The sequence below is a fragment of the Lasiosphaeria miniovina genome (assembly GCF_030549165.1).
Source record: "Lasiosphaeria miniovina strain SMH2392-1A chromosome Unknown B0T26scaffold_9, whole genome shotgun sequence".
Lineage (NCBI taxonomy): Eukaryota > Fungi > Ascomycota > Sordariomycetes > Sordariales > Lasiosphaeriaceae > Lasiosphaeria > Lasiosphaeria miniovina.
Window position 1 is genome coordinate 1,111,848 of NW_026848228.1, and position 25,308 is coordinate 1,137,155.

At 53.4% G+C, this 25,308-nt stretch overlaps 10 protein-coding genes across 10 annotated transcripts; 5 read left to right on the forward strand and 5 right to left on the reverse strand.

Moving 5' to 3' along the window:
• Nucleotides 1-219: 219 nt before the first annotated feature.
• On the forward strand, nt 220-1,930 carry B0T26DRAFT_877158 (glycoside hydrolase superfamily; the record flags this gene model as incomplete). Its single annotated transcript, XM_060448124.1, has 4 exons — nt 220-684; nt 747-790; nt 881-1,534; nt 1,679-1,930. Exons 1-4 carry the CDS (start codon nt 504-506, stop codon nt 1,928-1,930), a joined length of 1,131 nt encoding a protein of 376 aa, XP_060289551.1. The 5' UTR covers nt 220-503.
• Nucleotides 1,931-5,042: 3,112 nt separating this feature from the next.
• On the forward strand, nt 5,043-5,686 carry B0T26DRAFT_681989 (uncharacterized protein; the record flags this gene model as incomplete). The annotated part of the gene is made up of 2 exons (XM_060440706.1): nt 5,043-5,446; nt 5,521-5,686. 2 exons carry the CDS (start codon nt 5,043-5,045, stop codon nt 5,684-5,686), a joined length of 570 nt encoding a protein of 189 aa, XP_060289552.1.
• A 429-nt stretch (nt 5,687-6,115) lies between these two features.
• B0T26DRAFT_681990 (glycosyl hydrolase family 61-domain-containing protein) lies at nt 6,116-7,156 on the reverse strand (the record flags this gene model as incomplete). Its single annotated transcript, XM_060440707.1, has 3 exons — nt 6,116-6,499; nt 6,574-6,991; nt 7,065-7,156. The coding sequence occupies 3 exons, from the start codon at nt 7,154-7,156 to the stop codon at nt 6,116-6,118; spliced, it is 894 nt and encodes a 297-aa protein (XP_060289553.1).
• Nucleotides 7,157-9,251: 2,095 nt separating this feature from the next.
• B0T26DRAFT_659341 (uncharacterized protein) lies at nt 9,252-9,425 on the reverse strand (the record flags this gene model as incomplete). The annotated part of the gene is made up of 1 exon (XM_060438940.1): nt 9,252-9,425. A coding segment is annotated over one exon (174 nt), but the record flags the coding sequence as incomplete, so codon positions are not given.
• Nucleotides 9,426-10,489: 1,064 nt separating this feature from the next.
• On the forward strand, nt 10,490-11,400 carry B0T26DRAFT_757865 (uncharacterized protein; the record flags this gene model as incomplete). The annotated part of the gene is made up of 2 exons (XM_060446319.1): nt 10,490-10,880; nt 10,928-11,400. The coding sequence occupies 2 exons, from the start codon at nt 10,490-10,492 to the stop codon at nt 11,398-11,400; spliced, it is 864 nt and encodes a 287-aa protein (XP_060289555.1).
• Nucleotides 11,401-16,252: 4,852 nt separating this feature from the next.
• Nucleotides 16,253-17,377, reverse strand: B0T26DRAFT_877162 (uncharacterized protein; the record flags this gene model as incomplete). Its single annotated transcript, XM_060448125.1, has 3 exons — nt 16,253-16,694; nt 16,755-16,843; nt 16,973-17,377. The coding sequence occupies 3 exons, from the start codon at nt 17,375-17,377 to the stop codon at nt 16,253-16,255; spliced, it is 936 nt and encodes a 311-aa protein (XP_060289556.1).
• Nucleotides 17,378-18,326: 949 nt separating this feature from the next.
• On the forward strand, nt 18,327-18,935 carry B0T26DRAFT_660248 (uncharacterized protein; the record flags this gene model as incomplete). Its single annotated transcript, XM_060439016.1, has 2 exons — nt 18,327-18,660; nt 18,721-18,935. 2 exons carry the CDS (start codon nt 18,327-18,329, stop codon nt 18,933-18,935), a joined length of 549 nt encoding a protein of 182 aa, XP_060289557.1.
• Nucleotides 18,936-19,418: 483 nt separating this feature from the next.
• Nucleotides 19,419-20,109, reverse strand: B0T26DRAFT_757868 (uncharacterized protein; the record flags this gene model as incomplete). The annotated part of the gene is made up of 4 exons (XM_060446320.1): nt 19,419-19,520; nt 19,581-19,757; nt 19,843-19,903; nt 19,970-20,109. The coding sequence occupies 4 exons, from the start codon at nt 20,107-20,109 to the stop codon at nt 19,419-19,421; spliced, it is 480 nt and encodes a 159-aa protein (XP_060289558.1).
• Nucleotides 20,110-22,708: 2,599 nt separating this feature from the next.
• Nucleotides 22,709-23,641, forward strand: B0T26DRAFT_659624 (uncharacterized protein; the record flags this gene model as incomplete). Its single annotated transcript, XM_060438965.1, has 1 exon — nt 22,709-23,641. The coding sequence occupies one exon, from the start codon at nt 22,709-22,711 to the stop codon at nt 23,639-23,641; it is 933 nt and encodes a 310-aa protein (XP_060289559.1).
• Nucleotides 23,642-23,758: 117 nt separating this feature from the next.
• Nucleotides 23,759-24,754, reverse strand: B0T26DRAFT_659498 (Alpha/Beta hydrolase protein; the record flags this gene model as incomplete). Its single annotated transcript, XM_060438954.1, has 1 exon — nt 23,759-24,754. The coding sequence occupies one exon, from the start codon at nt 24,752-24,754 to the stop codon at nt 23,759-23,761; it is 996 nt and encodes a 331-aa protein (XP_060289560.1).
• Nucleotides 24,755-25,308: the final 554 nt, after the last annotated feature.

The following is a 25,308-nucleotide window of genomic DNA, read 5'->3' on the forward strand; positions in this document are numbered from 1 at the left end:
GCTTTGTATGATGAATGAACTAAATAGCTCTCAAAATTTTATTAATGTCAACGCCTTGAGTATTCTCAACTAGACTTAGCACAAGCAGGGGGAAGAAGCTGTGACAATCACCGTGCTATCATTGTAAACAATAGGTGCGTGAAAGGGTTACCTGCCTACCTTAGTCACCTAACTTCCTAGTTACCTAAGTCTAGGTAATGGAAAGAGCTAAACCATTCCCCATTTCTCATATTTGCATGTTCACATTTTCCAACACGGATAAAACACGCCTCACTAAGCCCCAAAATCTTACACTTTCATGTCGCCCAGGCTCGGGCCCCAATAATTACAAAGAGTGCATATCCCCATCAAGAGACGTAATATAGCCGCGGCCTTTTACCGGACTCCCCAATGCCCATTGTCGATATATCTGTCCTGAGGCTCACACCGCGCCCTGTCTCATCCACTCGCAACCTGTTGTTGGACACCGCCATGAGTTGGGTCGCCTGCAATAATCCCAGACGATGCTGGTGTCGGCACTGTTGTTCCTCGGCCTCGGCTTGGCACGGGCAGATGACAGCTTCGTCCGTTCGACCCAAGACCCGCAGATACCTTCCGTGTACGCCATTGGAGCGCCCAACGGGTCCTTTGCCAAGGTCAATGGCAGACTGTTTGAGATTGACGGCAGGACGGGCTACTTTGCAGGTTTGTCACGGCTCTGAATACTTGTAGAGACGGGGTTTTCTGCTGACTGACCGCTGCGAAAGGGACTAATGCCTGGTGGCTCGGCCACTTGACCCGCAACGAGGATGTTGATATCGCGATGCAGCAAATCGCGGATGCAAGTTTCCCTTAGCCCTTTTTATTGACATGTTGCCTGACTTTTGTGGCGCGGACAAAGGCAAAGTACAAGATCGTGCGCGTGTGGGGCTTCGGCGACGTCAACAAACCCACAAACCCGGACGCGGCGGATCTGTACCGCGTCTGGTACCAGCTGATCAACGGCACGGGGGCAGCCTTCATCAACTACGGCAGCGACGGGCTGCAGCGGCTCGACTACGTGGTGCACCGCGCGGAGCAGCTCGGCCTGAAACTAGTCCTGCCGTTCGTCAACGAATGGCCCGACTGGGGCGGGCGCGAGGTGGCGTACGCGCCCGCGTGCAGCTTCGAGCCGACGTGGTACGAAGACGCGGGGTTTCAGGCCGTGTACCGGGCGTACGTGCGCGTGCTCGTCACACGCTACCGGGCCAGCCCGGCCGTCTTCTCGTGGCAGCTGTGCAACGAGCCGCGGTGCTCGCAGTGCGACGTGTCGGTCATCGCCGCGTGGGCCGCCGGCGTGTCGGCCTACATTAAGAGCCTCGACCCACTCCACATGGTCTCGCTCGGCGACGAGGGCTGGTTCGGTCCCACGGCGGGGTATTCGGATCCCAGCGGATCAAACTATGCGTACGAGGCCAATGACGGGGTCGATTTTGTCACGAATCTGAAGATTCCGACGCTCGACTATGGCGTGTTCCATCTTATCCCAGCTGGTGGAGCTATCCGTATGAATGGGGTAATCTGTGGATCCAGCAGCACGGCGATGCGGGTGCCAAGGCAAGTACTTGTTTTGATGTCCCCTTTTCGGCCCCCTTTTCTGCCCCCTAGGAGACGGCGAAAACAACAACAGCAGCAAAAGACTGACAACACACGTCCACAGGCCAACAAGCCCGTGATCCTCGAGGAATACGGATCGCCCGAGCGCGGCAACCACACGCGCGTGCTGGCTCCCTGGCTCGACACCATCGTCAAGTCCGGGCTGGCGGCCGAGCAAGTGTGGCAGTTTGGCCCGGCCAACGTGTCGGCGAACTCGGCCGACTTTGGCGACGAGTTCACCGTCTACTACAACTCGTCCGAGTTTGCGCTGCTCGGCGCTAAGCATGCCCAGGATATGCTAGATAAGGGGGGGTGATGTGTCACATACAACGCTGCATCAATTGAGGGCCAAAAAGTGCTTGTATTCGGAAGGTTCAGAAAGGTGGGTATAACCTGAATACCATAGTTATGCGGCATTCGGCTGACACACTCTAGGCTGTAAACGGTCTAGCATGTGCGCCACCTGCGCCCATATGTGGCTTAGATGCGGCTCCTTCCGACATGATTGGGCCTTAGTGTTCTATACTGGGTCTGCAGTATTCTGAACTCTGACTCTAACTTTCTCTACTATGCCGTATTAATGCGTTTACTAGAAATACTTCTGTCTAGTCTATAATCTAAATAGGTAGACTTTGTAAATATTGTGAATGGAAGGAGCCTTGACTCGTATTGCTACTGCTGTAAGTCAGGTGGGAGACTTTTGGAACACCCCTGCCTATGGAACAGCCCCTGAATCGGACCCCGCACAACACCACAAACTTCAATTGCCAACAACTTTGTCAATTAATTAGCTACAATGATGAAGTCTTCAGTATCGGATTCTCCTGATTCTTCTCTTTCAGAATAACTAAGGTCCTCTCTGCCAGCCTCTCTCTGTGAGGCACGAACCTCCTCAATTCCAGCGAACTGCGTATTAGGGTCGACTTGGACCTTCTTTCTCTTTCGGCCTCTTGTGCGTTCTAGGCTTTTTTCTGCAGCCTCTAATTGATGCGCCGTATTGGCTAGTTGGAAAACCACGTAATCGAAGGCTTTTGCGGCCTTGCGTATGAAAAGTCGGTCGTTGGCAGTCCGTTTCTGGCCGGCTAGAAAAACCTGCCCCTGAATACGGAAATCCTTCGGCTTTTTAGGGGTAAACCATATAGGCCGGCCCTCCGAATTCTTATTTAGAATGGGGTTATGGACCTCTTGAAGGTCTATAGAAACCGTAGAGGTCAGTTGACCAACGTCGCCGTTAGAATTCTTAATAACAAGGCCGTTGCTTAGGGGCTTCCTGAGGCTGACCGGCCAGAGGCCTGTAGCTTTCCAGCTGGCTTTGATATTAGATTCAGTCATTCCATAGACCCTGGCTTGCCGGTAGCATTCTAGGAAGGCCCTCTTTTCAGCAACAGTGCCTTCGTCGAAGCCGGAAACAACCTCGTTATGCTTGGCTCTGTACCGGGCTTTTAGAGGGCCGAAAACCGATAAATCCAGGGGCTGGAGAACGTGGGAGGTGTGGGCTGGTAGAAATAACAATTGTACGTTATTAGAAAAGGCTACCCACATGAATTCTTCGGTGGTATGACTACCGTGGCCATCTAAAATAAGGAGGCGCTTCTCCGAGGGGGTAGCTGGCCGAGTCTCTGGAAGAAAGATATTGCGGAGCCATGCGACGGCAGTATCATCGTCAGACCAGCCGTTTTCAGTGGGTTTCCACTTCCAGCCCTTAAATGCCTGTAAATCGCGTGGATACCATTGTTGTTGAAGGCTTCCACCTTTGAAAATGACGACTGGGTTCAAATACCGGCCGTCAGCGGAAATACATTCGATAATCGAGGTCCAAATTCGGTCTCCTTTCTTCTTTTTCTGGAATTTCTTTCTTTCCTTAGATCCAACAACCAGGCCGTTATCTCCAATGCCAGAAGCAATGCCAGTTTCATCCATATTATACCTATGCTTGGCTGGAATAGCCTCCACGCCTGGAGGCCTCAAATAGTCAAACCAAGGCCGGATAACGGCCTCACAGGCTCGATCAGCACGGTTTGCATGGATTCTCCGAGGCCTAATTGTAGAAATAGATGGATTTCTAGCCAAAAACCAGCTAGTCCAGCGTTTTCCGAGGGTCTCGTTATCTTCGAGCATTCTTCTAGCTAGTTTCCGAATTTGGGCGTGGGTTGGAGGGTGACCGAGCGACCCTTGGAATAGAATCCATTCGGTTAAGCGTTCTTCCATAGCCGGAGAAAGCTTTTGATTAAGAATTTGGGCCTTGGAGGCTGGCTCGGAACCACGAACCCGATTAAAGAGAGTAGTAGGGGGGATGCCGTGATTTTCAGCAGAGCTACGGAGTAAGCCGGTTTCTGCATACTCTGGCAGCGCATTCTGCAAATCCAATTGAGTATATCGCTTCATCTTTCATTTCTCAATTGAATGGAGAAAAGAAGATAAGTATTGAAGCAGAATTGGTCGAGTTGCAAGCGATTGAAATAGGTGAGTTGGGTGGCGAGCGGCAAGTCCTTGATGACAAACCTTGTTCCAAATCCAGGGGTGTTCCATAAGCAGACCACCTGACTTACATATATACGTTTTATTTCGTCTTCTCTAGGAGCAACTTCTATAGATATCCCCGAAGTGAAATCACTTATGCAATGCATGTACTGTACATGTATGGAGGCCGAGGTAAAGAAAATAGTTATTCTACTTAGGGTAAGGTTTAATCGGAACAGCACGTCATAAAGGACGCTAGATTGAAATCGTCAGCTGCCTAGTTGATAAACTAATTTTATATAGTATAATATGATAACTAGGTACTTTTAGGGCCATTTTGGGTGGTCTAACGACCCTGAGCGGATTTAATGGAGTGTAGGACAGCACCTGGCAGACGAACTGGTACCGTAACATTCCAAATTCTGGTCACTGTAGAGGGGACCCTCTCCTTCTGCCCAAGCCTTCGTATGGTGCGACATCCTTATGACGCTAAAGACTTAAAAGGTCCCATTCAAGGAGCATGGGGAGTTGAGGAGTCAAGTGCCCATGCAATCTACCTGGTCAAGGGTGTGCTTCTGAAGCCCGTTCGCGCATTTGCGAAATTTTGATTGATGAGTGGCGAGGGTCAGGCCGTTCATATTGCTGCTATATCCTTCGCATTTTTTCCGGGTTCTTAATGAATTCCGCCCCCAACCTCGTGTGGGAGACAGCCCAGACTAAATTGAAAGCATCGAGGCCAAATTTGGCGGCACATGCGGCCCCTCGCCAGGCTGTGCCGTTCTCTCTTCGAGTCTTCAGTGAACCTGAAATAGGATCGTCGATCGAAAGTCGCTCTACTTCCTCGACTTCTCTCTACCAACTCACCCACGGACTCAACTTTGTCTGCTTCCAGTTCGCACTCCCTAGCACTAGAACCGATTAAAACCAATCAATATCCCACCTTGGGTGCAATCTTTCCCAAAGCCGCCATGGCAGACCCCCTCTCGATCGTCACGGGCGTTGGTGGGTTGCTTTCTCTCACCGGCCGGACCTCGTCGCCGCTCCACAAGCTTTACAGGGGGCTTAAGAATGGACCCGAACTCATTATTGTGCTCTCGAACGAGGTATATGATCTCAGTCTTGTTCTGGACCGAGTCGCCAGTGCCAAAGATACCCTTGAGAGGCTCGATCCGGTGGAGAACGCTGTTTTCATTACCGCGCTCAGCACGCAGCTAGAAAAGGCCAAAGACGTTCTGGTGAAGCTGAGCGGCCTTGCCACTGTTCTCGCCAAACGAAAGCGATCAACACAGAGAGTCAAGTGGACGTTGCACGAATCCAAGGCCGCAGCTCTCAAGGATGAAGTGCGCAATGTTCGGGTTAGGATCAACGAGATGTTGACAGCGCACAACTCGCAAGTTCCATACCTCCAGCATCGTGTCGTCATACATCGCGCTAATCTCCGCACAGAACCATGTCGGCCCGTATCGAGCTCGAGTTACGCACCGTGTCCACGAACGTGCTGGACAGCCAAGTCATGACCATTGCGCAAGAGGCGACTCGAAGTATAAGGCAGCCAATTATCATCCTGCGCGTGCAGCACAATCAACAAGCTTGTATACCTATTTTAGCCTAAGATGGCCCAACTGATAATGAAGAAGATGTGGGCTTTCGGGACTGAAGACGGGCACTTTGGTCGGTTGGACTGCAGTTGTCTATCACACCCACAGGTTACTGTTTTGGGCCATCTCCATGTTATTGTTACAGTGCCTTGTCCTGCTCCTCCTCCACCTGGGTCTTACTCTGGCTCCCATGGCCCATGCAGGTGGGCCATCGTCCGTGCCATCAAAACGCGCGCTCGAGACTGGCATACGAAACTCACAAAACATGTCCTGCCGCTGCTGGAAGATCTAGAATATCCCGTTGAACAATATTCACGCGCTTATTCTTCCGAGTCGAAAAAGACAAGCACGTTCGGTAAAGGATCGTAAAATTGCTGCTAGAAAACATAATTGGCAATCTGTCCATGTTCCTAAACCCTTCTTCCTTTTATCAGTCACCTCTCTCACCCTCCAATCGAGTCAAAATACTCCGTCATTGCCGCCTGCGCCTGCAGAGCCTGATTCTGCGTGGCATAATACGCGTTGTCCGCATCTGTGCCGTTTCCCGTAGGGCTAATGGCCACAATAGCCTTCGGCGTCAGATTCGCAGCGTACGCGCTCTTGTAAAGTGCCGGGCCGATGGGCGTGAACGCCTTGTCCGAGCTGAGGTTGAACTTCAGCCCCGGATCCTTCGCGAGACTGTATCCGCCGGGGAATGTGACGCCTTTGGGAGTGGCCGTCCCGCTGCTGGTGACGTTGAGGTTGAAGCACGCCATGTAGAATTGCGGGCCGACGGGCGACCATTCGAAGCCCGGCGGTGTGGACACGGCGAAGTGCAGGGCCATGAGCTGTTAGGAGTTGAGTCAGACTTCTTGGATACACGCTTTGCGAGTTGGGGTTCGCAGGTTAAGGTGGAACATACCTCGTGCCGAATTACATACGTCCCCGGCTGGATGTCGGCCGGGATCGTGGCGGTCCAGGTCCCGTTAGACTGGTCCATCAAGCGGACGTTGGCCCAGACGCCCTTGCCATCGACGGTGTCCTCGGCAATCTTGAAGAACTCGAGCTTGTTGACGTCTACCTTCGCGACGTCGCCCTCATAAGGGGCCAGCCACGCCGTGATGGGACCCTTGTGGCTATACAGCCAGCGGGACCAGTTGAAGGTGATGTTGCTACCGGCTCGGACTTCGGCGATGGCGCCGGGAGGCGTGGGACCGAAGTTGCAAGCGAGCTCGGGGGCGCTGACGTTAAAGATCGGGTTGACACCGCCGCCGCCGAAGGCGATGCGAGGCGGCTTGGGCGTCACCAGCGAGTCGATGTAGACGTCCCAGCCGGGATATCTGGGAGACGGGAGTGTCAGTAGGGATATTGGTTGCACCTCGAGTTGAACGTAGTGGAGACTGGGTAACATACACGGTATTGTCCACCGAGATTTTGTACACATAGCCATGTGCAGCGACATGGCCTGCGAGAGCTAAGGTGAGACTGGCGCCGAGTGTCTTCATGATGGGCGAATGAGATCTGATCTGATCAACATCAAGAGATCGAATCCCGCCATGTCGCGTCCAGCTTGGCCTCGTCTTCTATATCCAAACCTGTCCCAACTGCTCCAAGTAGATTCTGCTTGGCCATATTAGCCGTCATCTGATTCAAGTCAAGAGAAACCTATGGAATGGATTTGTTGTGTCATCGGATCACAAACGGAGGCAATGGACAAGGGCAATAAACGCGGGGTTGACTGTCTTATAGCAGTGCAGCTGTACTAGCTTTCCGAGATTAGCCGCGTGTGTACCTAGGAAGGTTGAAACAGCTCTTATTTACCTAGTCTTCAGCAAGCTGAAGCCGCCCTGTCGCGTCTCTATTCGCTTAAGCTAGGCATACCTCTGACCCCTGAATACGCTATCTTCTTCCGACATTCCGGCCCCCCCATAAGCCCCTATCCGTTCGTAGATATAAATGATGGCTAATCAGGTATTTAGGGGGACGGCTCGGCTAGCCCATCCGGCATGTAAATTCGGCAGTCTGTCAAGAGTCATGCACTCCGCGACCGTGACGGGTGGGGCGGACGGCTCCGCAAGCTCGAGGGTCTATTTAAAACGAAGATTGTCACGGTACGGCCGAACTATGGTCCGTGATGCTGTAACCATGCCCTGGCTGCAGGTTCCACCCCGTCGCCCTACTCTTCCTGATTAGGACTAGCCTAACCGCCCCTGCCAGCCACAAAACCACGGCCTGCAGGAACCGCAGGCTTCTTCTTCTTTTCCTTTCTTTAGTTCAGTTATTTACGAATTCAATCATTTCTTACTTGCAGCCTTGGCTCTCGTTTATGCCTGCCTTCACAAAGATAATAAGCGGGCAACAGGCCGGCCAATCATGGTGCAGTGGTTGGATCAGTAAACCGGTTCTTCAAGTACGGAGCTGTGCTTGCTGCAGAAGCCATTTCCGTCTTTGCTTGGACCAGAATGAGCACGTCTGGTTCGCGTGGGAGGAATTCCTCCATGCTGCTTGAAAGCACGCACCGAAAACTAAGCATTGCTATTGTTGACACAGCAGCCTCGCCCATCTCCAATTCTGGGGCGATTTTCGCTATTATTTCTAATCTCCGTTCGGGCTAGAGCCGCCGATGCCTCACTAAACCGTCAGTCACGGGAGATAGTCAAATCTTCCAAGTTGGCCCGTCGCAGAAGCTAGAAGCCGCCTCGCCCTGCTCCTCGTCCGAACGCCAAGTCTGAGGAACAGCTCGCCCGAGTCCGGCATGACCTCTACAGGCCCAGCTCCTCGAGCGTCACGAGCCCTAGCAGGCCAAAGACCTATCTCGCGGGTCCTTGCATTCTGACCGGCGGGGGTTGACAAGCAGGTCGTGCCGTGGCTGCAGGTGTTCCGGGTGTTTGTCGACGTGACGGCCCATGACGAGCGGCAGGGCGCGGAACGAAGCAGATGGTCTGGAATGATGTCGCGGTCGGATGTGTAGGAGATTGCGGTGTAGGGCAGAGCGGCGGTTCGAGGGACCTGGATCAGTGTGAAGTGCAGAGACGTGTGGCTGATGGTGATCGGTATCAGGAGTCGAATGTCGTCGGGGCCAGCCCTCGAGGGATACACAAACGTTCCGGAAATCTCGGCGGTCTATGGACGCCGCGATCGATAATTGGCGCGGACATGAACGAGCCATCAGAGAAGCTAGGATATTCAGGCTTCTGCAGGGTGATACTCAACTAATTGGCTGCACCCTCCAACAACAAGTCGATTATGAGGCAATGTGTGAAGAGCCCCTTAAAGGAAACTCTACCTGAGCACGAGAATTAAAGTTGCTAGGAGGTAAGTTGCTGGAAGACGCAGAGTTCACAATTTTCAGGGACATATCTGATTTTCAGCCTGTTGTCTTGTGAAAGGTCCAGGAAGCGCTTGAAGACCGAACTACTCACTCGCCCAATATTCAACGTATTATCTAACCTCTATAGTTGTCATGTAACTTATAAAGTTACCTGTATATGACAAAGAAATCGTAACAACAGAACTAATAACAAAGCATCCACCCCCTAATTGCAGAACACACCCAAACATGTACATACGAAGCTGAGGCACACAAATGCACCCCCCAACTCACGTAGTCTTGCACTTGACAAACAGATTCCCTGTAGCGCCCGTGTGCGTCATGAGGAAGCACTGCTCGTACGCGCCAGGGGTCTTGACGCTGTCGGCGAAGACGACGCGGTCCGCGCCGGGCGCTCCGCCGAGGTAGTCGGCGCCGCTGGGTAGGATGGGGAACTCGTAGAGATTGAGCTTGGCGCACGGCGCCGGGTCGAGCTCGAGCTTCGTGGGCTTGCCGTTGCGGTACTCGTGAGGCCAGAGGGCTTGTGCGCGTGTAAGTTTTCGTACGTTTATTTGGTTGGTGGCACCCACTGGTAATTAGACTTACTGGTCCCTTTCTGGCCGGGCACCTGCTGGATGAAACTCAGGCTCTTCTGCAGTCGGATGCCGTCGCCCATGGCGTTGTCCACGGCGGTGAGTGTGTATTTCTGGGTGCCGCAGACGTATCCCTTGACGGCGCGAGCCTCGAGCTCTACGTCAGTCGCGTTGACGGCGACGGGGCTTGCCAGGACAGCGGCGGAGGCCACCGCGAGGACGCCGAGGAATTGCGTGGTCCACATGGTTGGATAGGGGAGAATGTGCGTTGAGCCGTTAGAGATCTAGCTGATGAGATGGGTTGAGTGCTCGCTGTTGATTAGAGCCCAAAACCGCGAAAAAACCTCAGAGGTTATATACAACACGCACTCGTAGTCTCCGCCCCTTTCTTAGTAGTACGAAGAGGATCCTAGGCCGACATCTCGTCAGCACGACTACTGTGCCTTAGAGTAATTACATCTCAATTAATTAGGTGAACACCGAGGATGGTAATGGCATGATTAATTGCTTTGCAGTGCTGGCGGCAAATCATGCTCAAGAAGATCTCGGCCTGCCAGTAAGGATCGTTAAATCCTTTTCGTCTCGTCTTTGCGCATGCACGATTTTCTCGCCTACCTTTATTATTCGCTCAGAATACGGCTAGTTGGTTGGTTGGGCCAAGGCCCGGTAAGCCCTAGCCCCCGATCCTTCCAACGTCCCGGTTTGTATAGTAGATATCCTATATTTTGCCGCTTTATGCCTTATTACCGGCTCCATTATAGCAGGGGGCTGAATACCCCTTCTTCATTTGCCACCTGCATCTGATTACGTTTTCTCATTCCGCGCGGCAATTTGTCGAATCTTACTCCCTCATCTACGTATTCGACATCCGACTCAGCCTTTACTCAACCTTTGCAGTCTGCGGCACACCACTTCTAAGGAACCCAATCTCAGACATGTCATTTGCGTGGGCAGCCCGCGAGCGCCAGCTGCTGGCGGAGCAAAACTTGAAGCCCGTCATTGAGAAAGAGCTACTCACAATATCCCTCCTTGCAGAAGTTGCGGAGCTGCCTGCGGAACACGAAACGGGAATCCGTCGAGGCGCTGACATGGTCGTGGGCCTAGTGTCCGAAGCCGGTCCTGGCGGCGCCGACGATGCCTGGTATAATTTCACCATGGCCTTTTATTCGGCAGTCATGTCCACCGGCAACGACCTGAACCACAAAAACCTTGCAGGTCTCATCGTTGCCGTGGCGGAATGTGGAGCGGCGAGCGCTAGCGCCGAGGTCTCCCAGATCCTGGGCCAGCTGAAGGGGTTCGGGTGGACGGCAAGGGATCTCTGGAATGGTACGTACGAGAAGCAATGCCCGAAAATGTCAGCTGACAATATCCAGGCCCCAAGACCTTGGGCACGTACCAGGACTCGCCCGAGGAAGCGCAGACGTCGTGGGTCAACCTCAACCGGTTCACGGCGCACCTCAGCTGCCTGCAGCGCACAAGGCCGGTAGAGGCTCTAGAACAGTGGCTCGAGGACTACGGTCTGTGGACCATCGCGTCGGGGCTGGAGGACCCGGACACCACTGCGCGCGCCGAGCACATCGAGCCCGCCATCTGGTGGCTGCGCATTGCCGGGCACGACATCTTCAGCGACACGACCTGGGGCGCCCGCGACGGGAATCCGCAGCCGGGCGTGCCTGAGCGTGACGGCCCGCTGTGGACTGCTAGGCTTGCTGAGGGGGCGAGTCAGGAAAGTCGCTGGGACTTTTGGAAGGAGAGACTGCGGCAGATTGCGGCCGACAATCGCGTCCCTGTGAATACTAGGAATTTGGCGAGTGACGCTTTGCAGGAGATGGTGGGCCGGTGGTAAGCAGGACTTGACGCTGGGGGGATTTGTGAGCTGGCGTTGGAGTGAAATCCAAGTCCTCGTAATATTTGAACGACAAATGTTTTGGGGAGCTACGACCTCAAGGAAATACACTAGGGATACAGTACAGACCGTACACCTTCCCATAGAGGTGGGGTACATACCTGAGGTATCAGAATAGGGAGCCGAAAAGCACGTCACGGCCGAGCTGCTTTACGACTTCAGTCCACTCATTTTCTGGGTTTCGAGTCCAAAGGTGCCTGGTCTCTACCCACAATACCCAATAATACCCCGGGTACAGTACTAGGTCGTCTTTAAATGGTCCCCAACACCTCATTAAGTGCCCAGTGGGTTCGAGTCGTGCCTGCCGGTCTCAACCAACAGCGACCTAGCGTAGTCCACACTGCCCCACCAACCCACGAGGCAGTTTCCTCTGGGCCATAGCCGTTCAGTCCCTTTGGGCAAGCTATGCACTTCCCAGGCGCCGTGCCACAATCTGCAAGTGCCTCGAGTTCCGTGTTGAGCCGCGATTCGATACATGTATGCATCCCATGCATGCTCCGCCACCACACGGGTTTGAGTCGAGTGCCATAATTGTGCCCGGCCGAGCTACAATTAACTAGGTAACTAAGGTATTATCTAGTAGTATGTAAACGGGAAAGCTCGCTCTACCTGGATTTCTCCCTGAATGATTGACGGTCAACCCGCTTTTACTATTAGCCCGTTAACGTATTTTATAAGCGAACGGATAATATAAGCGAACGGATAATTTTGCACCACCCCACTAAAACTACCCTCAATTACACAACCACAACACTAGGAAATAACAATAACTGAATTAGAAATAGATGAATCAAATGATTCTGCAGCCTCCTTGCACGTGCGTGCATTATGGCCAGGCTTGCCGCACACGCCACAGCACCGAATCTTCGTTCGAGACCCCCCTACATCACCACTACTTTGTCGTATTTCCTGGGTTAACTGCTCACCCACAGCCTTCTGATCTAGTAGATCCTGTGCCTCTTGTACCGTCAGTGACCCTCCAAGCCGTATACGTGTTTTTTTAGCTCTCCGTCTCTTACTAAGCCCCTCATTGGCCTTACGTAGTGCCGAGACCTCAGTACGTAGAAGAGCTACCTCGTGCATCACAGCCATTGTACCTTTGGCTAATCGATCCACAGCAGTTAGCATTGGGGTTGGAGAGCTGCCCTGATGGTTGGAAATTCGAGTTTTAATAAACGCTGACTGTGAGGTAGTTTCTCGAGGGTTGTGTAGCGTTTGGGAGACCTAAGGTAGTGTAGTGGTTAGGCTTGAGGCTGGGGGTGTTGGGGTTCGAATGCGCACATCCAGCTTAGATATCACCCTTTCTGGGTCGTACGGCACAATGCCAGCTCCGGCGAAGGCTCCTTGGATGTTCTTGTCGATAAAAGCCGTAAAAAATGCCTCTTTAAACGCACAAAGGAAATCCAACTTAGTGATATGTGTAATGTACATGCGCATCAACTCCTCGATTTGATCACCATAAGCCTTCTTCAACGGCCCAAAACAACCAACATCTAATGGCTGGACTAGATGCGAGGAATGAGGAGGCATACAGAGTGTAATAATGTTATGCTTCTTGCAATAGTTCTCGAAATCGTCGGAATGGTGGCTTTCGTGGCCGTCAAGGACTAAGAGCCGGTATTTTCCCTTCGTACGAGATGCTGAATGAAGATCAAAGTGCTTGATGAAATCGAGGCCTTTCTCATTGGTAGTCCAGCCGTTATCGGTCGTCCCGATATACCAGGTAGCTGGAAGACCGCAATCTCGGTACCAACCCTCCTGGTGGTATTTTCCTTTTAAAAGGATGAATGGTGGGATAGCCCAGCCTTGAGCATTTACCCCCTGGATAACTGTAGCCCATTCACGATTACCAGGTTGGACCTTTTTAGCTTTCCCATAGCCATCAGAAGTAGTAACAACCATCCAAGTAGTAATCATACACATCGCAAACCCAGTCTCATCAAAGTTGTACGTATCTTCGTCAAGGATACCGTACTTGGCTTTAGTGTTATACACAAGGGCAAACCACTCGCGAATAATCTTTGGATCTTCGCATTTAGCCCTCTGGCAGTCATATTTACGCGAAAAACGCGTCCGGAGTTCTGGTTGGCGTTTGACGAAGTTGTGAGCCCAGAGCTTGCCGACAGGGGGCGCGTCGCGTTCGCGTAACAGTCGGTTGGCCATATCTTCCACAAAACGAAGCCGAGGAGGAAATGCGCGTGCACATAGCTCAGATATATACTGAATAATTGTATGCTCCTCTAGATCTGTGAGTTTTCGTGAATTGGCTGGAATATCGCGTCGTGAAGGCCGACCGACGCGTCGGTTGTAGAGAGTAGTGGAAGGAACAGAATAGATCTTTGCTGCAGCTGAAAGACGGAGTTTTGGGTCTTTTCCAAGAGCTTCAAGGGCTAAGTTTAATTGTGCTTCCTTTGAAGGTAGTGCCATATTGTGTGGTGGAGGAAAACGTTGCGAAAGGTCGAGAGGGTGGGGTGGTGTAAAATTATCCGTTCGCTTATATTATCCGTTCGCTTATAAAATACGTTAGCGCATCAACAAATAGAACCCTTCGCAGTGCTCGCAGTAGCAGAGAACCTTCTCCAGTTTGTCCAATTTGCAGGCGGTCTTCTGAACAGCGCTCGCAAAATTTACGCTTCTGCTTCGGGGTCTACTGTCGACAATGCGCAGCACCTGGAAGTTGTCTGCTAGAAGCTCGCTCTCCCTGTTGAAGGCGTCCGTTGCATGGTCGAAATTATCCTTGACCAAGTTGGCTCTGATTCTGGCCCCAACAGCACCCCACGCTCCCACATGGATCAATTTATCGAGAGGCTCCGCAAGGGACTCGCGTACGCGAGAACGTCGGACCAGCGAGGTGAAACCTCCGCCGCGTTGACTGCCGCGCTACTCGACAACATGGAGTTTAGCATTCTCAGGAATGGACACCTCCAAACATTGGAACACTCATGAGAGGCATCACATCCCCAGAGGACATCGGAGATCGTAGGGCGGATCTCAAAACATTCACCATCGCCCTGGAGAACAGGTTGTTCACAGTCCTAATGCAGCACGGGGCTGACGAAAAGGCAGAGGTTATGAAAGAGAAGACTAGCGATGCGTCCAAAGTAATACCCGAAATTATAATGCTGCCAGCTTGGGCGTGGTTCCTGACACTAGCTGCCATACTCCCATTGATCCCGGAATACGTTGATTTGTACGATCAGGCCATGGATCTCACGCTGGACCTTTTAGTACACACGGGCCAAGCTCTTCCACTGACCATTATAGACAAATCTATGTCGTCAAAGTATGGCTTATCTCCGTGAAGTTATCTTTACTACTCAGGCTTTCCGGAACGCAGTGTCGTGGCAGGTTTACATGAGGATATTTTCCCGTGCCCTTACAAGAATACCTGAAACAGAACCGGCGTTCATAGAGGTCAAGAAATGGTTTGTAGAGGAGCTGTCACCACTTGAACTAGGACAGTTTGAGAGCGCGCTTTCTTTTACGAGAGAGCAGCTGCAGCAATTGGGCCCCCAACAAAAGAAGCGAGTGGCGGACGAGCTGGAGGCGAAACCAGAGGAAGACCGTGGCAGAGGCAAGAAGAGGGCGGAGGGGAAGCGCAGAACAAAAAAGGGGCGATAGGGAGGGGAGGATATTGATCAGGGCTTCAAGGGCTGGGATAATTGACGAGGGGTTTGTTTAAACCCTTGCCCAATGTAATCTAGTACGATGTTTTCCTTTTTTTTGCCCCCCCCCCCTTCTCTCTGATCAAAGGTTGGTATCACCCTTTACCTTCTTTTTCTAAACTTTGCTATGAAATCCCGTCTTTTTATCATGAATCAAGATCCCCGGACCAGTACACGCAGGAATGCCTTTTATTTACCGGCTATGGCCTCCTGTATCTGTACTCTGTAAGGCTCGCCTTAGTGTTGTGTTTGTTGTTGTTAAGTTGAGTTGTGGTTTCTTTTCACAATCAGCAGAAACATTGTAACCAGGAAAACTAGAGCTATTTTGGGCCGATAGCCAATGACTGTATTGCTTGTAGGAAGTCTGGCTGGCTCGGCTACGACAGAATATCTATGTGAGAGTGATGGTCTGGAGTAGTGGGTCCCATGGATCCACTCATGCCCCGGCCGTGAATGCGGCCCGGGCCACTATTCTCGCTCTACGCTATTTTATCGCTCGACGGAGACACCTTGTTCAACCCGTCCTGGCTCGCGCTGTACGGTATGGCGCATAAACAGAATTATCCTCGACACTGCCTGTCACGGCCACCACCGTAGACCTCTCCATGCAGCTGACCCCGCACTAGCCCCAATCGGGAATGCAGGTCTTGGCACCCAAAAAGCGGTGTGGGCCCGTGCGCTGCCCCGCTCTCCCACGAAAAGCCTGCACACGAATAATTCCTTTGTAGATTTTCCTTTCTTTCTTCTTTATCTTAGAATCCTTTAGACAATAGGATAGCTGTATTAGCGATCCGTTTCCTTCTTGTTGGAATGACAAGGTCATTCGTTCCATAGTCACTGCAGTAACCGATGCGAATGGGGTGGTTGTGGTGGTTGTATTCTGGTCTTCTCTATGTCTTAAAGGTCACGAACTACGGGGACAGGATGCGCGTTGGAATTGGCGATGCCAGAGGTCACGTGATGGGTGCGCCTCGCGCACGTGCCGCATAGCGGCCCGCGTGCTGATCAGCCACTGAGGCTGTGCAGTCTGTTGACCAATCACGTGCGACTGCATCCTCTGATTGACTGGTATTTCCCACACTTCTGGTTATTGACCGCCGTCACACTGCCATTGCCAGCCAGCTCGATCACATAGGGGATAGTGATAAACCCTGAAATCCATCAGGTACAATACCTAGGTCCATCATGGTCTTCCTCGCCAGAACGAAGGCTGGATACTTAGCCTCCCAGTTGCGGCCGCTGATTGGCCAGAGGATGGCGAGCGTGTCCTCTTGGGATGGCGGTTCGCCTTCAGCCCTTCTTTTACGGATCCGTTCCTGTATATCCCTGACTTCCTTGACCCTTTCCTGTTCGGCCTCTGTTGCCGGACGCAGAGATTGGTTGAGCGAAGCAGCGTCTGTAGTGGCATACTTCGCGTGCGATGGAGAGCCAGGCGGCGGGTCGAGCAGACACTCGATGCGCATGTTTTCGTGGTCTTTTTTGACGCCTTGTTCGTAATGCGGCCCAAACAGCAGCTCTAGGTTCTTCGGGATGTCTTGGCCGGCGAGAACCAGGCAGCGGAGAGGTAAGCTAGAGAGATTGCGTCAACACGTTTCTTCAGCCACCACTCGTGCGGGGTGGGGGGCTTACTGCAAGTTTAGCATCTGATCGACTGGACAGGACTCGAGATGCAGGGACTTCAACAGTGCGCGAGCGTCCGGATCTTTGGCTGCCTTGTTCTAGAAGTGCTTTAGGACGCCGTGGCAAGCACAAGTCGGCTTGGGCTCAGGTGTATTTTTCTGGAACATCTCACCTCGGACCCTCTCTAAGACTTCCCACTCTTCAGAGCAGACGCCAACTTTGCAAACCTCGGGTCTGACACCGTGTTTTTCGAGGACATCTTGGACAGCCTGCGCCTTGTCGGCGTCTAGGATGGACCAGGTCCAGGGCGCAGAGGGCGGGGGATGGTTCGGAATGTCCTGGTTGTAGTCCAGGAAAGCAGCCAGCAGATATGGAACCGTGGCTTCAGCCTGGGCTGATCCTGTCTCCATCGAGACCATCATTCCCGGCCTGTCCATGTTGAAGTCTTCGCTCTGGGGGTAGACTGCGATGATTATATCTGCTGGCGAGTCAGAATCAAGGTAGAAATGGCAAGCGCCAAATACCCAATGGTTCAGTGAGCCATCTGGTCTTTTCTCTGGCCGAGGGAGGTCGTTGAATTCCGAAACTGATTCCTTGATGGGCGGCAACGCCACCATGGGCGGCTCGTCCATCGTGGGCGGCTTGGTTTGAGGAATTATCGATGACAAAATGATGACAAGGGGAACTTGGAAGCACTTCCAATGATGTTGCGGTGGAGGAAATACACTCGATGCAAGCTGCTGTGCGATGAAGCTGTGGATGCAAAAGACAGTCTCGTCAAACACCAAGAACAGTCACGGTCGGCCACCTCCCTCACACGATTTGACAAGGCTCAGGGTATCTCCTGCCTGGTCAGGAAGACCCCAACAGGCAGTGCGGGGCTGTTCGTCGAAGAATTGTAGATGTCGATTGAAAGCTGCCTCGATAATTCGAGATGCAACGGCTAAATCGGCGGTGAGCCTTGAGGCGAGGCAAATGGCAGGTTGGTGGATTCATTTTCTGGCTCTCTACCCGTTGTCGTGCGCGGCTGACTGCCGAAAGTGTTGGAATCACCAGGTACCGGTACTGGAAACAACAGGGCGTGCTGCACGCCGAAAGCTGGTGGTTCAAGTGATGGTCATTGTTGTCTACGTGTATCTAGAAGAAAGAGGTGGCCGTAGGCCACTTATATGGAATCTGGGACCCCTAGGCCTCCACCGCCGCCTGTCTGGCTGATGAATGCGTTGCTACAGCCACCTCTATGTGGCTGGAATGCGCGTTGTTTCAACAGAAAGTTTTGGGGTGGATTTCAGTTGAAGCGGCCAGCGTAGGTACTTGCCATGTCTTGCCAAACCAAGCTGCCATGGATGTGTGGAAGGCGCGACTGTCTTCAAGTTGGACGAAAATCGCTCCACACTTGCAGGCAGCCCATCACTCTGGTCAAATTTTCCCCAACCAGGTGTCTGTCAGTAGCTGCTAAAATTCCATCAAGCTTGCCCTCCTCGCGAATCTAGCCCTGTTTCACCAACACACCGAAAAAGAGCAAACCACAATTCACTTCAGATCCTCACCAAATCGAACCCGCCAACAATGTCGCAGAAAATGCTGTTGGTTGTTCTCGCCGCCCCCCTCTTGTGCAACCTCTGCCTGGCAGTGGACCTAGTCTTCCACCAGGGCGGCCAATGCGGCCCTAGCCGTTACTGGGCTGGCTGCATTGACCTTCCAATGGACACGTGCTGCCTGATCTATAGCACCTGGTGCGGCGTCATGGAGTGTATCGGCTGTAACCGCGGCAACTACCTGTACACGTATATCGGAGAAGACAGCTGCGAAAACGATCCCCACCAGCGGTGTGTCCAGCCCGGCGCCGACGGGCCCAGTCTTCTGTGCTGCCTAGACTTTGCCGGAAACGAATTGTGCGGCGGATCGTGGGCGTGTGGCTGGGGGGAATGTGACTGGGGCTCGAAGCGCACTGCCAACAAAGCCCTGGATCGAGCCGTCGCGCCCGGCGCAGCCACCGATCGCGCCAAGCCCCAGAACAACTGCACCAAGTCTGTTGAGCCCAACAAGATTTCGTACGTCGACCTTGACGGAGTGCGCCGCGACATCTTCCTGCCCAAGGGTTCCTTCCCACGAGCCACCGAGTTGGTTGTTTCGAAAGACTTTGTTGCGCTAGCTGTCGAGTTTCCCGTTTGGGGTGAGTTTTCTTAATTGCTCTCGTCTTATTTCGAGTTGCTGACACGTGCTTGGATTGCAGCAAACCACTTTTAAGTAATGTGAAGAGATGGACTGAAATATTGCCGCAATGTAATGGTGTTTGGGAGTGATTTCTTGTCCGGTAAGTAGCCATCTCAGGCAGTTTATAGTGTGCCATGAACCGCTCACTGTTTTCACTAGACTAGCATCTCGACTGTTCACCATTGCGAGGATATTTGGAGGATCACTTAGATTGATCGTTTGATTGGCTATTAGCGGGATAACTGCAATTAGCTGCTAATTACAATCAGATCTCAGTGAAGTCAAGACAATACTGTATAACAGACAACCCCTCGTGTTTCGCTGGAGCAAGGAGACTTCATCTCCCTGACGTAGAATCCCACCTCTAATTACCCAGCTCCCAGCTCTACAATACGTCCAAAATGGAAATTGAACTCGATCTCCAGGCCAAATATCACATAATCACCTCTGATTATGTTACCAATTTGCCACCTGCCGGTGCTTGCGAACAATCGTTCGCACAAGAAGGCCGAAGTTCATGATTTTCAGCTCATACGTCAGTGCGTGGAGCTCAACCAGCTATTGCACGTCAGGGTGCGAGCCTAGGCCGTCGACGATTATGTTTATGAAAATGTTTACATTCAGCCAGATGCCGATGCGCCCGAGGGCGGCCGACATGGACACGCCGTTGAGCAGGTACACGGCCAGGCTGCCGTAGTTCGAGCACTGAATATTGCAGAGCGCCTGGACCACGGCGATGCGCTCGTCATCGGTGCTCTCCACCACCAGCCGGTGCATGATGCTGTCCCACAGCACCTGCGGGTTCCCGTCGTGTGGTACTTGTATGCCGAGCGCCCACACCGCCGCGCTGACCCGCCCCGACACCACCCCCATCGCCCACCCCAGCCGCCGCAGCTACGCCCTCGCCGCTTCGGTGCCCGCCGGCGCTGGCGATGTCGCTGCTGTAGAGTGGGTTACAAAGCCCGTCAGCCTGTCAGCCCGTCAGCCCGCCAGCCCGCCAGCCCGACAGCCCGACAGCCCGTTGAGCGTCAGGTGCCGCAGCACGCAGCGCCAGGTTGCCTAGCCCCGTCAGCAGGGGCGTGTCGTGCAGGTCTGGCGTGACGGGAAGTCCTGCCGCTTGCAGGGTGTAGTCGAAGGCCCAGTCCATGGCGTTTGCTGGTTGTTGGTGATGGTTTGTGACCTGTTTTGTTGTCGAATGCGTGTGTTTGTCTGAGTGTGGGTAGTTTCGAGGGTATTGTTTGGGTCGTTTGGGTTGCTGGGTCGTTTGGAGTATTTGAATCTCTCTGTGGTACGGACGGGTTTATATAGGCCGGCCGTGGTTGTGCTTTGACACTGCGTGTGAACCAGCGAGATGAATTGGCATCTAGTCGTGTTATTCTAACCGCTCAGATTACTTCCATGTCGTCATTGTGTTTGTTTGTGACTGTTCTTGTGGGGTCTCCCGGCTCTGAAAGGGTCATAAATAGCCCTCGAGGACTCGGCTGGAGGTTGTCATTCAGCTCTCGCACATCATCTTCGCTAGCCAACAGTCAACACTCTACAGAACCTTACAATAAAATACCAACCCAGACGGACACAGAAAGCGCCATCAGTTACCAACACTCTCGACCGCCAGAATGTGTTCCCATTTCGTTGAGAGATGGAAGTGCCCCAACTGTGGTAGCGTCTATGGAACCCAAAGCATCCATAACGAGACTTGCGGCTATGACGGCTCGTGCGGAGACCCGATCGTGCGTGGCTATTACGACTGGACGGGAGGTCTCTGCTCCTCGTGCTCCGGGACGGGGAATCATACGTGGGGCACCATCGGGCCATTTTTCCGCTTGTATTGAGCCATGGTGCTTTGGCGTTGCTGGTACCAGAGTAAGATTTCACATGAGGTGATGAATGTGGTGTGAGGAAGGGGGTTTGCGTTGTTTTGGACTTTGGGCTGTGCGGAACTAGGCAGACGGATATTGGCTTGGGGATAGGGGACACAAAGGGAGTAGAGCCAAAAGAGTTACCTATTGTAATCTAGCCCATGTAGTCTTCTCCTTCCGAAACAATCTACCGTAATGGGGTGGCGATCAATCCCCTTGATTTTAAAATTGGCTTGGTCGTTTTACACTCTTCTCCTAGCTTGACCAGAAACACATTGCCTTATTTTCCACTATGCTTGAGACGCTACATCTGAACAACCCTCATCATAGTTCCCTTTCTCACTAAATTAACCAGTGCACCTGGTAATAAATTGCTTTTTGGCCGTAAAGCTCGCATTCTGCTTGGTTTGTTGTACGTGAGCCAGAGCAGAGAGTTTGCTAACTGGTCCTGTAATATCCCAAAGAGGCAATTTTACGGCTTGAATCAAATCCATGATGTCATACTACGTGATTATGACCAGGTACTTTGGTGGTATGAGGAGGGTATAAATACCTCACGAGGGCCTAGCGTAACGGCTTGAAGCATCTTGTCAACACTCTCGCACCACTACTACCAACTTCGACGATCAAACCATTCACAGCACCACTAAGCCTGCCCACTAGTCTCACTTGGCAGACATCACATAGTTATCAACCACAGCACGCCACCAACGACCATCGCGACAATGTGCAGCTACTAGAGGAAGAGATGGGATTGCGGCGTCTAGAGTATCGTATACGAGTCCGGGAAGAAGGAAATCAGGTGCGATAGTTGCTACTACGGCGAACCCGTCGTCATCCTGGCGTCATGGTCTACAATTACGGAATGTGCCACGCATGCTCGCCGTCGGGAAAGCCGTACTTCGGCAACGCCCACCCGACTATTACGAGGGCCTACGGGACTTTTTAGAGGCTTCGGATCTGTACGAGCGGGAGGCAGATGACTGAAACGAGGAAAAAGGAACGTTGTTGGCTGCATCCTGGCTTGGCATCTGTCTTTGGCAAGGGAGTTGGTTGGCATGCGTGTGGACCTAGGTGTGCCTCTGTGCAAGGTGTCTTACGTCAGGCTGAGTTAGCCACCTCAAGTATTGATTTCAAGGCAGAGGTTGTATTTCTTTGAACACGCTCTGGGGAAGATTATTTTCAGCAACAATAGCAAGCTGGCTTAGCTAACACAGAAGCCAGGGACAAAGCAGAGGCAGAGTTGTTTTCTGCGGCATCTTGCTTGGCACAATATCCACGCCGCGGCAAGTGGATTTTGTCAAGTTGCGAGCTAGCAGGCTAAAGATGGCTCACAAAAAATCTCCGCAGGAAGTCCACACGACAAAACTCCGCAACCTACAAGTCTGCAACCCCAAAACCGCAACCCCAAACCGCAACCCCAAAACCGCAACCCCAAACCGCAACCCCAAAACCGCAACCCCAAACCGCAACCCCAAAACCGCAACCCCAAAACCGCAACCCCAAAACCGCAAGTCCGCAACCCCAAAACCGCAAGACCGCAGGCTCTAAACCCGCAACACCGTGTCCTAGGTGCGGAAACAGCGATGCGAGGTGGTATTGCCAATTAAAGTCCGCAGCACAAGGTGAAAAAGGGGATAGCTGATTAGGCTGCCAGCACAATGCGCATTCGTTCACTGGCAGCAAGATGACGTCCGAGGACATTTGTCTGCCACGAGATCGTGCTAGTGTCCCGAACTCACTTCTGGCTTGATACTCGACGGTTACGGTTTCGCATAAGAAGACGGCAACCGCACGTTTATTATCTCCTTCATCACTCTTCATTGACATCACCCTCATCCGAGAACACAACCACTAAAACAAACCACCATGTCGTCCTCCAAGACCATGCCTCCGTCCAAAGCCCTCACAATCCTCATCACCGGCTGCTCGCCGGGCGGCATGGGCGCGGCGCTGGCAGTAGCCTTCCACAAGGCGGGCCACAACGTCTACGCGACAGGGCGGGACCTCGGCAAGCTGACACCGCTCGCCACGCAGGACATCAAGACGCTCGCGCTCGACGTGACGTCCGCGCCGTCCATCGCGTCGGCCGTCGCCGCCGTCTCCGCCGCCCTGCCACTCGACAGAGGACTCGACATGCTCGTCAACAACGCGGCGGCCAACTACACGATGCCGGTGGCGGACGCGGCGCTGGACGCGGCCAAGGCCGTCTTCGACGTCAACGTGTGGGCGCAGCTGGCGGTCACGCAGGCGTTCCTGCCGCTTCTACTTCGTGCCACCACTGTCTCTGCATCTTCTGGCAGCAGAGGGCAAGAAGCGCTCATCGTCAACCACACATCGGTGGGCTCGCGCGCGGCGCTGCCGTTCCAGGGCGTGTACAACGCGTCCAAGGCCGCGCTGGCCATGCTGTCCGAGACGCTGCGGCTCGAGGTGGCGGCGTTTGGGCTGCGCGTCGTCGACCTCAAGACGGCCGGCGTGCGCACCAACCTGATCGCCAACAGCAACGTCAACTCGTCGGCGGCAGATAGTCTCCCGGCGGGCTCCATGTATGCTCCGGCCCGCGAGGTCGTGGAGGCTGCCATGAGCCAGCAGGCGCTCGTGCACCGCGGGATCCAGCCCGACGTGTGGGCAGAGGACATGGCGGCGTTGTTGTTGGGGAATTGGAGGGGCAAGCCGCCGCCGCCCGTCGTTTGGAGTGGTGAGAGTGTTCTGTTGGCGCGCTTGGCGCTTGCTATGCCGTGTAATTTGTTTGAGGGGTTCGTCAAGAAGATGACCAAGCTGGATGTTGTCGAGGAGATTGTCAGGGAGAGCCGCAAGTGATGAGGTTACGAGTGATGGTATGTATGCATGACAATTCGAATGTCTGCTTCTGTATGCCTGTCTAGGTACCTTGGACTACCTAAGCTGACATCAAAACTTTGGTCACGCATGCAGTGATTACAACCCCCGAGTCGTAGCAAAATCCTCAAGCAGCTGCCCTACCCTATCCTTGACCTCGAGCATGGCCCAGTGGCCGACATCGAGGCGCTCGACGGTCAAATCCTCGGCCACGGCCTGCGTCAGCTGCACCTGGGCCTCCGGAATAACCGCATAGTCCTTCCCAGTGACGACCAGCAGCGTCGGCACTGTAACCTTCTTGTCCTCAGCCGTGAGCGCGCGGTCCGCGGCGGGCGGGTCGACGAGGTACGCGGCCTGGTACCAGTTAAAGACACCCGTATAGCTGCCTTTGAGGATGAGATTATGCATCGCCAGCTCGGCGGGCGAGATCCAGCTGGCGACGGGCAGCGGCTTGCCCTCGTCGAGAAACTTCTCCAGCCCGCCCTCGGCGCCGAGGTGCTCCTTCCAGGCAGCCGGGTCTGCACAGTACATCAGCGAGTCGAAGGCGGCGTCGTGTTTCTCGACCAAGGCGTCCGTACCGGGCGCCACGAACACGCGCAGGTATCCCGACGTGCTGTAGCCCAGCAGCTGGCGCGAGGCGGTGTTCATGAAGTCGGGGTCCATCTTGGCGTCGACGATGACAAACCCGACGGCGATGAAGACGAGGCCGCTGAAGAGGTGCTTGTTACGGACATACACATGCGACAGGATGGGTGAGCCGAGGTCGTGGCCGACGCCGATGACTTTTGTGTTGGCGTCAACGACAGTACGAACAAGCTCGGCGATCTGTGCCGCGCCCGCGCTGATTTGGTACCGCTCGACCTCGGCCGGGCGGTCCGAGTCGCCGTAGCCGAGCAGGTCCGGAGCCACGACGCCGAAGCCGGCCTTTTGCAGGGACTCGATCTGGTGGTGCCACACGTAGCTCGAGCTCGGCGCTCCGTGTATGAGCAGAAATGTCGGTTTGGACGGGCCCGCGAGGACGTGGACGTAGCCGTACGTCGTCCCGTCGCTGAGCGTGACCTTCTTGGCTAGCTGGGGGAAGGCGATTGATGCCATAGTGAAGCAGAAGACGCCAGTTTGAGAGTCTTGGTGTAATGGAGTAGAGAGGAGAGAGTTGCGCGAGGACACCACAGCGGTTTGTCACCATATAAGTGCATACCTCCCAAGACGGAATCCTGCGACGATCAAGCCCCGCACTTGGCACGCCCTAATGTAACGCGGCCGAGTAGCACCGTAGGGAGTGCCTTGCTCCGTACGCAGCTACGCTTATTCGTTGGGCGGGAAAATCCCTTCGGACTGTAGGTAACGTCATCTCGGACTGTCTCGCTAAGCTACGAGTCCTATCAGAATCACCTTTCGGATTAACCGGCTACTAATTACACAGAGACAGAAAGACAGCGAATAGAACCTACCTAGACCAGCTAGCAGGGGTTTAGTTCGGTTCGGAAACTACTCGTCTAGTAAGCAAGCAGACACCGTTCGTAGTAACAATGCCAGTTCACCCTCTGTTTGTTTGTTTTGTTTATCGGCGTTAACCTAGAGGGTTTCTCTGACTTGATTTAATATAACATTTGCAACTTGAAAGTATGATAGTAGACAGAAACGAGCAT